Source organism: Artemia franciscana, chromosome 17, assembly GCF_032884065.1.
Source record: "Artemia franciscana chromosome 17, ASM3288406v1, whole genome shotgun sequence".
Taxonomy (NCBI): Eukaryota; Metazoa; Arthropoda; class Branchiopoda; order Anostraca; family Artemiidae; genus Artemia; species Artemia franciscana.
This window is the reverse complement of record NC_088879.1, coordinates 5,520,688-5,532,926: the sequence shown is the minus strand read 5'-3', so window position 1 is coordinate 5,532,926 and position 12,239 is coordinate 5,520,688. Positions and strand designations below refer to the sequence as shown.

Genomic DNA, 12,239 nt, shown 5'->3' with positions numbered 1-12,239 from the left:
TTTTTTTTTCCCAGGGGTGATTGTATCGATCCAGTGGTTTTAGAATCTTGCGAGAGGGCTCATTCTAACGGAAATGAAAAGTTCTAGTGCCCTTTTTAAGTGACCAAAAAATTGGAGGGCACCTAGGCCCCCTCCCACGCTAATTATATTCCCAAAGTCAACGGATCAAAATTCTGAGATAGCCATTTTATTCAGCGTAGTCGAAAAACCTTATAACTATGTCTTTAGGGACGACTTACTCCCCCACAGTCCCCGTGGGAGGGGCTACAAGTTACAAACTTTGACCAGTGCTTACATATAGTAATGGTTATTGGGAAGTGTACAGACGTTTTCAGGGGGATTTTTTGGTTGGGGGGAGGGGTTGATAAGAGGGGGATATGTTAGAGGAACTTTCCATAGAGGAATTTATCATGGGGGAAGAAAATTTCCATGAAGGGAGTGCAGGATTTTCTAGCATTATAAAAAAAAACAATGAAAAAATAAATATGAAAAGTTTTTTCAACTGGAAGTAAGGAGCAGCATTAAAACCTAAGACGAACAGAAAATAGGGATGAAACCTTTTTATTGACAGTAAATAGATATAAAATTATTGAACTGGATATTTCGAACACATATACAGTGTTCATCATCAGCAGTAAAACTAAAAAAGTTTTAGATTTACTGCTGATGATGAACACTGTATATATGTTCGAAATATCCAGTTAAATAATTTTATATCTATTCACTGTCAATAAAAAGGTTTCATCCCTATTTTGAACTGTTTTACTTTCATATGAGGGGCTCACCTCCTCCTAATACCTCGCTCTTTACGCTAAAGTATTTTTAGTGATTCCAACTATTTATTCTACGGCTTTTGTGATTCAAGGGTCATTCTTAATGAATTGGGACAAAATTTAATCTTTAGTGTAAAGAGCGATGTACTGACGAGGGGGTGAACCCCTCACATATGTAGTAAAAACATGAGATTACAAAAGTTCGTTAAGTAAGCTAATTTATAAGTTACGTTGATCTTTTACTAATAAAAACATTCGTAAAAAATAAAAGTTCTAGTTGCCTTTTTAAGTAACCAAAAAATCGCAGGGCAACTAGGCTTCGTCCACCGTTCCCTTTTTTCTCAAAATCATTCGATCAAAACTATAACAAAGCCATTTAGCCAAAAAAAAACTTGCAAATTTCGTGTTAATTATTCCTCTGTGGAGAGCCAAAATCAAAACATGCATTGATTCAAAAACGCTCAGAAATTAAATAAAAAAAACAAGTTTTTTTTAGCTGAAAGTAAGGAGCGACATTAAAACTTAAAACGAACAGAAATTACTTCGCATATGAAAGGGGCTGCTTCCTCATCAACGCCCAGCTCTTTACGCTAAAGTTTTTAGCTGTTTTAAAAAGCAGAGTTGAGAGAAAGAGTCAAACTTTAGCGTAAAGAGCGGGGCGTTGATGAAGAAGCAGCCCCTTTCATATGCAAAGTAATTTCTGTTCGTTTTAAGTTTTAATGTCGCTCCTTACTTTCAGCTAAAAAATCTTGTTTTTTTATTTAATTAGACCAGAGCACTTCCTATCAAAGGAGTTGTCGTAGAAACTTTGAAAAGGATTCAATTGGAATGTTCCACGCCACCATTTCCCCAAGCACATTCAATCAAAATTTTGAGATAGCCATTTTGTTTAACATAGTTGAAAGATCCGGAAATTATGTCTTTGAGGATGAAAGCCCCTTCTCTCCCCACAGCCCTCAGGGCAAAGGCTGGAAGCTATGTCCTGGGGGCATTTAAGGTTTATATAGAAAGGGTGATCATATAAACTTTGGAGGGGGCTTATTGGACTACTAATCAGAAGTCTAAATGCCCTTTTTGAGATTTAGAGTGATCGGGGTGGATAACGCCCCCCCCCCCAACACACACTTCTCATATTTTCCAGAAATGCATCTGATTGAAATTTGCCATTTGTTGTTGTAAAAATTTCAAAAAGAGCTCAGCCAATTGAAAGGGGTAGTGCCCTTTTTAATAGTCAAAAGTGACTGCAGGGCAACTACCCCTCCCCCCTACCACACCCACCATTTCCCCAAACACATCCAATAAAAAATTTGGAGGTATCCATTTTGTTCAACATAATTGAAAGGTTTGGAAATCTTTCAATATATATATATATATATATATATATATATATATATATATATATATATATATATATATATATATATATATACGTATATATATATATATATATATATATATATATATATATATATATATATATACATATATATATATATATATATATATATATATATATATATATATATATATATATATATATATATATATATATATATATATATATATATATGCGTATATATATATACGTATATATATATATGTATATATATATATATATATATATATATATATATATATATATATATATATATATATATATATATATATATATATATATATATATATATATATATATATATATATATATATATATATATATATATATATATATATATCAAACAGTTTGTGGTAACAAACTTTAGTAAGGAGCAACCCGGCTCAATAGTAACCAAAACTCTAAAAAATGGAATTTTGGTACCAATAGTTACATCAAAAGAATCGTATCAAGATTCTTACGAATCTCAAAAGATTCGTCAAGATCAGTTATACCCATCAAAAGTTACGAGCCTGAGAAAATTCGCCTCATTTCAGAAAATAGGGGGAAACACCCCATAAAAGTCATACAATCTTAACGGAAATCACACCGTCAGATTCAGCGTATCAGAGAACCTTATTGTAGAAGTTCCAAGGTCCTATCTACAAATATGTGGAATTTCGCATTTTTGCCAGAAGACAGATCACGGATGCGTGATTATTTGTTTTTTTGTTGTTTTGTTTTTTAGTTTTTTTTCCCAGGGGTGATCGTATCGACTGAGTGATCCTAGAATGTCGCGAGAGGGCTCATTTTAACGGAATTTAAAAATTTTAGTGCCCTTTTTAAGTGACCAAAAAAATTGGAGGGCACCTAGGCCCCCTCCCACGCTCATTTTTTTCCCAAAAGTCACCGGATCAAAATTCTGAGATAGCCATTTTATTCACCATAGTCGAAAAACCTAATAACTACATCTTTAGGGACGACTTACTCCCCCGCAGTCCCCGTGGGAGGGGCAGCAAGTTACAAACTTTGACCTGTGTTTACATATAGTAATGGTTACTGGGAAGTGTACAGACGTTTTCAGGGGGATTTTTTTTTGTTTAGGGGGAGATTTGGTGGGGGGGGTACGTGGGAGGATATTTCCATGGAAAAACTTGTCATGGGGGAAGAGAATTTCTAGCATTATTTGAAAAAAAACAATGAAAAAATAAATATCAAAAGTTTTTTCTACTGAAAGTAAGGAGCAAAATTAAAACTTTAAAAGAACAAAAATTATTACGCATACGAGGGGTTTACCTCCTCGTTATACCTCACTCTTTACGCTAAAGTATTATTAGTAATTTCAACTATTTATTCTACGACCTTTGTGATTCAGAGGTCATTCTTAAGGAATTGGGACAAAATTTAAGATTTAGGGTAAAGAGCGAGGTATCGACGAGGGTTGAACCCCCTCATACACGCAATAAAAACATACGAATATAGAAGTTCGTTACGTAAATTAATTCGTAATTTATGTATATATTTTTTACCAATGAAAACGTTTGTAAAAAATTAAAAGTTCTAGTTGCTTTTTTAAGTAATCAAAAAATTGGAGGGCAACTAGGCCTCCTCCCTTGCTCCTTTTTTCTCTAAATCTTCCGATTAATTGCAATTAATTAATATGCAAATTTCGTTTTAATTATTTATGTGCAGAGAGCCAAGATCAAAACATGCATTAATTCAAAAACGTCCAGAAATTAAATAAAAAAAACAAGTTTTTTTAAATGAAAGTAAGGAGCAACATTAAAACTTAAAACGAACAGAAATTACTCCGTATATGAAAGGGGCTTTTCCTCCTCAACGCCCCGCTCTTTGCGCTAAGGTTTCTTACTGTTTTAAAAATAGAGTTAAGAGAAAGAGTCAAACTTTAGCGTAAAGAGCGGGGCGTTGAGGAGGAAAAGCCCCTTTCATATACGGAGTAATTTCTGTTCCTTTTAAGTTTTAATGTTGCTCCTTACTTTCATTCAAAAAAACTTGTTTTTTATTTAATATATATATATATATATATATATTGAAAGGCTGATTGTAAAAACTTTGAAATGGGCTCATTTGATTGGAAATCGGTTGTTCTAGTGGCCTTTTTAGGATTCAGAGTCATCAAAGGGTGGATACCCCCCCCCAACACCTTATATTTTCCAGAAATGCATCTGGTAGAAATTTTGAAATGGCCAGTTGTTGTTGTAGAAACTTCAAAAAGAGCTCATTCGATTTGAAATTGAAAGGACTAATGCCCTTTTTAATAGTTGAAAGTGACTGGAGGGCAACTAACCCCCCTCCCACGCCCACCCTTTCACCAAACACATCCAATCAAAATTTTGTGATTGCCATTTTGTTCAATGTAGTTGAAAGGTCCAAAAATTATGTCTTTAAGGATGACAACCCCCTTACAGCCCTCATGGCAAGGGTTGTAAGTTATGCCCTGGAGGCATATAAGGTATATATAGAAAGGGGGATCTTATAAATTTCAGAGAAAGGTGGTTGGATTGGTAATCAGAAGTTCTAGTGCCGTTTTTAAGATTCAGAGTGATCGAGGTTGGATACCCCTCCTACTCCCACAAGACCAGAACACAATTTGCACTTTACTGAAAACAAAATATATTTGAAATGTTTTCACCTTTCTTACTTTCATAAATCAAAAAGTTATCAAAAACCTTAAGGAAGAAATTTCACTATATGTCATCTAAACTGACAATCCATGGACATTTGTTTTTTTTTTTTTTTTTTTATCAGTAAAGTACAAATTTTGAGTTTCCTTTGTTTACTGATAGTGATTTGTGATAGTTGTACGCTTGGAAGATTATTTGGCTTTATTTTTGCTCATTCTTGGTTTAATGGAGCTCTTTACTTTTCTTTGAAAAACTTGTCTTGTGGAAAAAGTTTTCTAAAAATTAATCCATAAAAACCTTATATACCCCCAGGGAACAACTTACAACCCTTGGTCTGAGGGCTCTGGGGGGTTACTCATCCTCAAAGACATAATTTCTTGACCTTTCAACTATGTTGAACAAGCTTTCTATCCCAAAATTTTGATTGGAAGTTTTTGGAGAAATGATGCACGTATGCACTAGTTTAAGAGTTAAAATGGGCACTAGTCCTCTCAATTTCTAATCGAATGATCCCTGTTTTGAAGATTCTATGACAATGCTTTCATTAAAGACCTTAAATGTTGCAACTCTTACCCTCAGGGATGTGGGGGGGGGAATTGTCATCCTCAAAGACATATTTCCGAACCTTTCAAATATGTTGAACAAAATGGTAATCTCAAAATTTTAATCAGAAGTATTTGTTTCCAATCGAATGAGCCGTTTTTTGAAGTTTCTATGACAATTCTTTCTATAAAAACCTTATATGCCCCCAGGGCATAACTTGCAACTCTTACCCTGAGGGCTGTGGGGGGTGTCATCCTCAAAGACATATTTCCGAACCTTTCAACTACGTTGAACAAAATGGCAGTCTCAAAATTTTAATCAGAAGTATTTGGGGAGATATTGGGCGTGGGGGGGTATTTGCCCTGTGATCAATTTTGACTGTTAGAAAGGGCACTACTGTTCAATTTCCAATCGAATGTACCCTTTTTGAAGTTTCTATGACAATTCTTTCTATAAAAACCTTATATGCCCCCAGGGCATAACTTGAAACCCTTACCCTGAGGGGTGTGGGTGGGGTAGCTATCATCCTCAAAAATATATTTTCTGGACCTTTCAACTAGGTTGAAAAAAATGGCTATCTCAAAGTTTTGGTCGGAAGTTTTTTGGGAAATGATGAGCATGGGGGGCCATTTGCCCTTAATCACTTTTGGCTACTAAAAAGAACACTAGTCCTCTCAGTTTCCAATTGAATGAACCTTTTTTGATGTTTCTATGACAACGCTTTCTATAAAATCCTTATAAGCCCCTTGGGCATAACTTACAACCTTTACCCTGAGGGGCGTGGGGGGTTGTCATCCTTAAAGACTTAATTTTCGGACCTTTCAATGAAGTTTAAAAAACGACTTTTTCAAAATTTTGATCGGAAGTCTTCGGGGAAATGGTGGGTGTGGGAGGGGTTAGTTGTCCTCCAATCACTCTTGACTATTAGAAAGGGCACTAGCCATCTCAATTTCCGTTCAGAAGAGCCCTTCTCGAAGTTTCTACGACAACTTAACTATACGAAGTGCCCTGGTCTAAAACCAAAAAAAAAATAAATAATAATAATAAGTTTTGCCAACATTGTTCTTTGCTTAGGCATCGCTATTGCGCTGCCAATGATCAGCAAAATGCCACAAAATGAAATTTGACTATTATTCAATGTGGTTTCAATCAATTGGCTAATACAGGTACAATTTTATTGGCAAAAAGGAGGACAAATTATGAGACAAAACCATCTAAATATACACATTTTAAAGTCAGTGACTTCTGACATTTCTGCTGTCAAAGTACATGCTAGGAAATGCGTTCGAATGAATTCAGGCACCATGGTACCCCTAATTTTTAACCAGACCTAGTTTTTAATGTTGAATCCCAAATCATGATGTCAGCAATGGTCTAAAAAAGAAATTTAATGCCCATATGATGCATTTTTGAAGATGATCTAAGGGCAGGGGTGCCAGGGATCCATTTAGGTAGGGCATTTAGGATGCATTTAGGTTTTTTGTTAAGATTATTTTGATGAATATACAAAACAAGTGTTTTTCGAAATCACGGAGGGGGTCTGTTTTACGTTTTTCAACGAAAATGCTAAAAGGTAAGGCATTTCTCAAAATCCATGGGCAATTTTTGAGGATACAGCTCAGGGAGACATGCCGACATTACATTAAAAAAAAAAAACAACTATGAAATACCATATTTTCCTATACTTTCAATTATTATTATTTCGTTGGAGCTTGAAAGTCTATTCTTCTGCTTTGAAATTTAAATATAATTAGTCATTTTGTCAAATTTGACTATCGAATGTGGTAACGAACTGTAGTAAGGAGCGACCCGGCTCAATAGTAACCGAAACTCTTAACAAAAGGTATTTTGATACCAATAGATACATCAAAAGAATCGGATTTGAATGGTGATTTTAAACATATAAGTTTCATCAAGTTTAGGCTTGCGCATCAAAAGTTACGAGCCTGAGAAAATTTACACGGGAAGATTTTTCCATGGAGGAATTTATAATGGGGGAAGAGAATTTCCATGAAGGGGGCGCTGGATTTTCTAAAACAATGAGAAACTACATGAAAAATAAGTTTTTCAACTGAAAGTACAGAGCAACAATGAAACTTAAAACGAATAGAAATTATTACATATATGAGGGGGCTCGTCTCCTCCTCAAGACCTTGCTTTTTGCGCTAAAGTATTTTTAGTAATTTCAAAAGAGCTGTTTATTCTAATTAAATGGCCTTTGTGATTCAGGGGTCATTCTTACAGAATTGGAACAAAATTCGAACTTTTGTGTAAAGAGCGAGGTATTGACGAGGAGGCCAACCCCCTCATATACGTAATAATATTATACGAATATAGAAGTTCGTTACGTAAATTAATTCGTAAGTTACGAAAACGGTCGTAAATAAAATTAAAAGTTGTAGTTGCCTTTTTAAGTAACCAAAAAATTTGGAGGGTAACTGGGCCCCCTCCTCTGCCCCTGTTTTCTCAAAATCGTTCGATCAAACTTAAAGAAGGCTAATTAGCCGAAAAAAGCAAAAATTAATATGAAAATTTTGTTTTAATTATTCATGTACGATAAGTCAAAATCAAAACCTGCATTAATTCAAAAATGTTCAGAATTTAAATAAAAAAAAACATGTTTTTTTTAACTGAAAGTAAGCGACATTAAAAATCAAAACGAACAGAAATTATTTCGTATATGAAAGGGGCTGTCCCCTCCTCAACGGCCCGCTTTTTACGTTAAAGTTTGACTCTTTTTCATAGTTTTACTTTTTAAAACAATAAAAACCTTAAGCGTAAAGAGCGGGGCGTTGAGGAGGGGACAGCCCCTTTCATATACGGAATAATTTATGTTCGTTTTAAGTTTTAATGTCCCTCCTTACTTCCAGTTAAAAAAACTTGTTTTTTTTATTTAATTCCTTAAAAGCAGAGGGTGCTTTTGCTTTTTATCTAATATTTTAGAGGATTTGCCAGCTCTTGGTGTTACACCCATTATATTCAAAGCTGTGTGAATGTGGCTTAATTATATAGGCCTACTAGTAAAATATTGAAGATTATGTTAACCAAATTACATTTCTGGGTACTCCGCTGACTGACTGTATTTCAAACAGTAGGTTGTACGAAAAATGGGGTTCAATCCCGCTTTCTAGGGCTATAATGAAAGAAAGGTTGAGATGCCTAGGCCACGTTCTGCAGATTGTCCTTTTTGGCCAACCGTCTGGGGCTACACGGAAATCAGGTCGTCCTCGTCTGGGGTGGGAAGATGACATAAATAAAGATTTAAAGGAAATGGGAACTTCCTGAGAGGGTGTAAAGAGGGAGGCCTTGAATAGATTAGGTTGGAGGAGGAGCTCGCTTAGCTGTGTTGGCCTCAGGCGGCTTAGTGCTGAAGTGAGTTATTAGTAGTAATAGTAGTAGTAAATTACATTGTGGCTCTATTGTGAATGTTCTTTGAACTTCATTGACCAAGGAATGCTAAAGATGTTAACAAAGTTGGGCCCATGTGATATAGTTGATGTAATTAACTTGATTGGTGTTAAATTTGTCACTTATGGTATATTTATATTATGTAGGTATTATTTGTGAAAAGCTGTGCAAGTAAAAGAACCTTAACTTCCTGCATTCAGCCCAAACTATTCTATCTAAAGGAGAATAATGGATATTTGAGAAAGAATCTTTTGCATTCTACATCATTTTGTTATGGGAAGATAGTGCCTTTTAAATTGTCAGATATTGGAGAAGGAATCACAGAAGTTACTATCAAAGAATGGTAAGATGTGTATTGTCAATATTTAATTCCTTCTTCTTTTGTATAGGAAAAGCACCTGGAATCCTAAACGGACTCCTTTCAACTTCCAACTGCATATTTTTGCGTTCATAATACATTGCACAAAATACATAATGCAACATTCACATATATTACAAGATGTATTACCTAATTTGATTGCCTTGTGGGAAATGCAATGGTATTTGCCTAGAAAACTATCTAGAGAGAAGGAAACATGTTAAGAAAACAGTTCTTACTTCATAACATACAGAATAATCATAGTTAATGCATTTTGCATGCAGCCATGCTATACTTTGCCCCCCCCCCTGTAATGTGCAAATATATACCCCAAACTACATATTCAATGCGTTCTGCCATCCATAACTTGTTTTTTCAATTTTTGTTTTGTCATAGTTGATTCAATTTAGCCTACAGGTACACCGGTTGAAACAACTGGGACGCAGTGGGAGGATAGATGGGAAATATCTAATTTGGGCTATATATTGGCACATCAGGGGGAGGGGGGTAAAGTATAACGAGGCTGCATGCAAGGTGTGTGAACTATGATTATTCTGCGTATTATGAAGTAAGGTTTTTTTCTTAAAATGTTTTTTTCTCTCCAGTTACTTCTCTAGGGAAACACCAATGCAAGTACTCCAGCTGCCTTTTCTGTAGCATTTGACTATTTATAGTTTATTTATAAACTCAAGCACCTAGAACAAATACAAAATATAAGCACAAGCAAGCAATGTTAGGCACAACATAAGCATAAACAAGCGGGTTAGTCCATAATGCTGCATCACCCTTCTTTTCATGAAAGGCGGTCTGCCTACAAATCCGGCCTTTTAGGTGGCCTAACCACTCTGCCGCTGCGGGTGTGCGGCATCACCTTTGATGTAGTGGTAGGGGATTTAGTCCCTGTGGCTGGGCAGTCGGGAGCGGCATTTTCAGGCGTAGGCACGATGGTTGGTGGGACATGGGGTGGGTCAGAAGGTTCACCTTCTTCTCTTGGTAACGGAACATTTCTTGGCGAGGTTTCGATGTCTGTACGAATTGGCTGGGGTGATTCGGTTAAGATGGGCTTGGATATGTCATTGCTTTCGTCCTGTGTGATGGGCTGGATTCTGACCTCTTCCTTGGCTACGGGAAAGGAACGGCGGGAGATATGGACTCTATTTTGTCGCAGCCTGGAACCGTCTTCTGTCTCCACTACGTATGATCTGGGGTTCTTATGGCATGATATGATTTTCGCTTTGGTCCAGGGGCCGTTTGTTTTCTTCTGGATAAAAACTTGGTCTTCCAGTTGAGGTTCACGTAGCGGTTTCGCAGTCTTATCGTGATAGCGCTTCTGTCTTTCCTGTTCCTTCGATCTGTGTTGTAGGAAGGTCTGAAGGGGGGTGACTCTTGGTTTTTTGCTGGTTGTATGTTGGTGGTAGGACTGACCGTAGCTGGCGGCTCATGAGGAGTTGAGCAGGTGAGGCATGGCCGTCAACTGAGCTGTTTCTATATTCTAGAAGTGCAATATGTGGGTCGTTTCCACTTTCTTTCGCTTTGGTTAGTATCCGTTTGCAGGTTTGTACTGATTTCTCCACCAGACCGTTTGATCTCGGATAGATGGGGCTGGAGGTTTTCAGACTAATTTCCCACTCTTGCGCAAAATCTCGGAACTCTTGTGAGAAAAGTTGTGAGCCGTTGTCTGAAGTTATCAGCTGAGGGATTCCGAAACGTGCGAAGTTGGCTTTCAGTTTGTCGATGATTGCGGTTGATGTCTGACTTGACAATTTGTCTATTTCAAAGTATCTGCTATAATAGTCGGCAGTGATGAGATAGCAGGTCTTGTTCCAGTCGAAAAGGTCAATGCCAATGTGTTGCCATGAGAGTGAGGGCGGCTGGTTGCTAATCAACGGTTCCTTTTGATTATTTGCTGCAAATTTAGCACATGTTTCACATTTCTGGACGAAGGACTCAATGTCAATGTTCATCCCTGGCCAGTACACAATCATCCGGGCGCGCTGTTCGGTTTTGTCGACCCCAAGGTGTGCTGAGTGTAGCTGATGAATTATGTTGGTTCTGAGAGGATGGGGTACGACGATTCGTTGACCTTTCAAAACTAACCCATCGTGGATTGCTAGTTCGTCTTTGATATTCCAGAATCGAACGGCATCTGTTGGGCACGACTGGCGTGTGCCGGGCCATCCTTTGAGTATGAGTTCTTTGACTGCCTTGAGTTGAGTGTCTTTTTCTGTCTCGCGGCGTATTTCGTCTAGTTTGGAGTCGCTCACTGGCAAGGATTTCATCACTGTATGCACAAAAACTTCGATGTCATTCTGCATTTTGGTATCAACGTCTGGCAGGTGTAGTCGAGAGAGTGCATCTGGGACTAGGATATCTGACCCTGGGCTATAGTCTACTTCGATGTCGTATGGCTGGATCTGAATCATCATTCGCTGTAGTCGTGCTGGTGCCGTATGGAGTGGTCGTGATAAGATGGTCTTTAATGGGCGATGATCTGTTGTCACGATGGTTTTTCTTCCATAGATGTAGTGATGGAAGTGTTTGCACCCAAACACGATCGCATACAGTTCCTTCTCTAGTTGAGAATAGTTCTGTTCAGTCGTGCTAAGGGCCCTAGATGCAAATCCTACGATCTTCCCATTTGAGGAGAGCTCAGCTCCAAGTCCATGCTTTGAAGCGTCAACCTTGAGTTCGACCACTTTGCATTTGTGGTCGAAGAAAGCTAGATTTTCTGAAATGCAGCTCTTGATCTCTTTCATACTTGCTTCGTGATCGGTTTCCCATCTGAAATCGGTGGCTTTAGTAAGATCTCTCAGTGGCTTATATTTCGAGGATAGGTCGGGTATGTATTTTGATAGGAAGTTGAGCATTCCTAATAGTGTCCGTAGCTCTTCTTTAGACTGTGGGCTTGGCATGTCTTGTATAGCCCTAATCTTTTCCGGGTCTGGTTTTATCCCGTCTCTGCTAATGATATGTCCGAAATACTTGACTTTGTCTTTGGAAAATTCGCTTTTTTCACTGTTGAAGCGGATTCCTTTTACTCTGGCTCTTCTAAAAACAGCGGATAGTCTCTGGTCGTGCTCCTCGCGGTTCTTTCCATATACCAGAATATCATCTACAAGTATTCTGATACCTTCCAA

The 12,239-nt window shown here is 37.2% G+C and overlaps 1 protein-coding gene across 1 annotated transcript in view; it reads left to right on the top strand.

Moving 5' to 3' along the window:
• LOC136037732 (lipoamide acyltransferase component of branched-chain alpha-keto acid dehydrogenase complex, mitochondrial-like) overlaps window positions 1–12,239 on the top strand; it is a 60,153-nt gene that overhangs the window by 7,394 nt on the left and 40,520 nt on the right. The window contains exon 2 of the mRNA XM_065720507.1: window positions 8,891–9,087. Within this exon, the coding sequence (XP_065576579.1) occupies window positions 8,891–9,087 (197 nt within the window). The remainder of the gene's footprint in view (window positions 1–8,890; window positions 9,088–12,239) is intronic.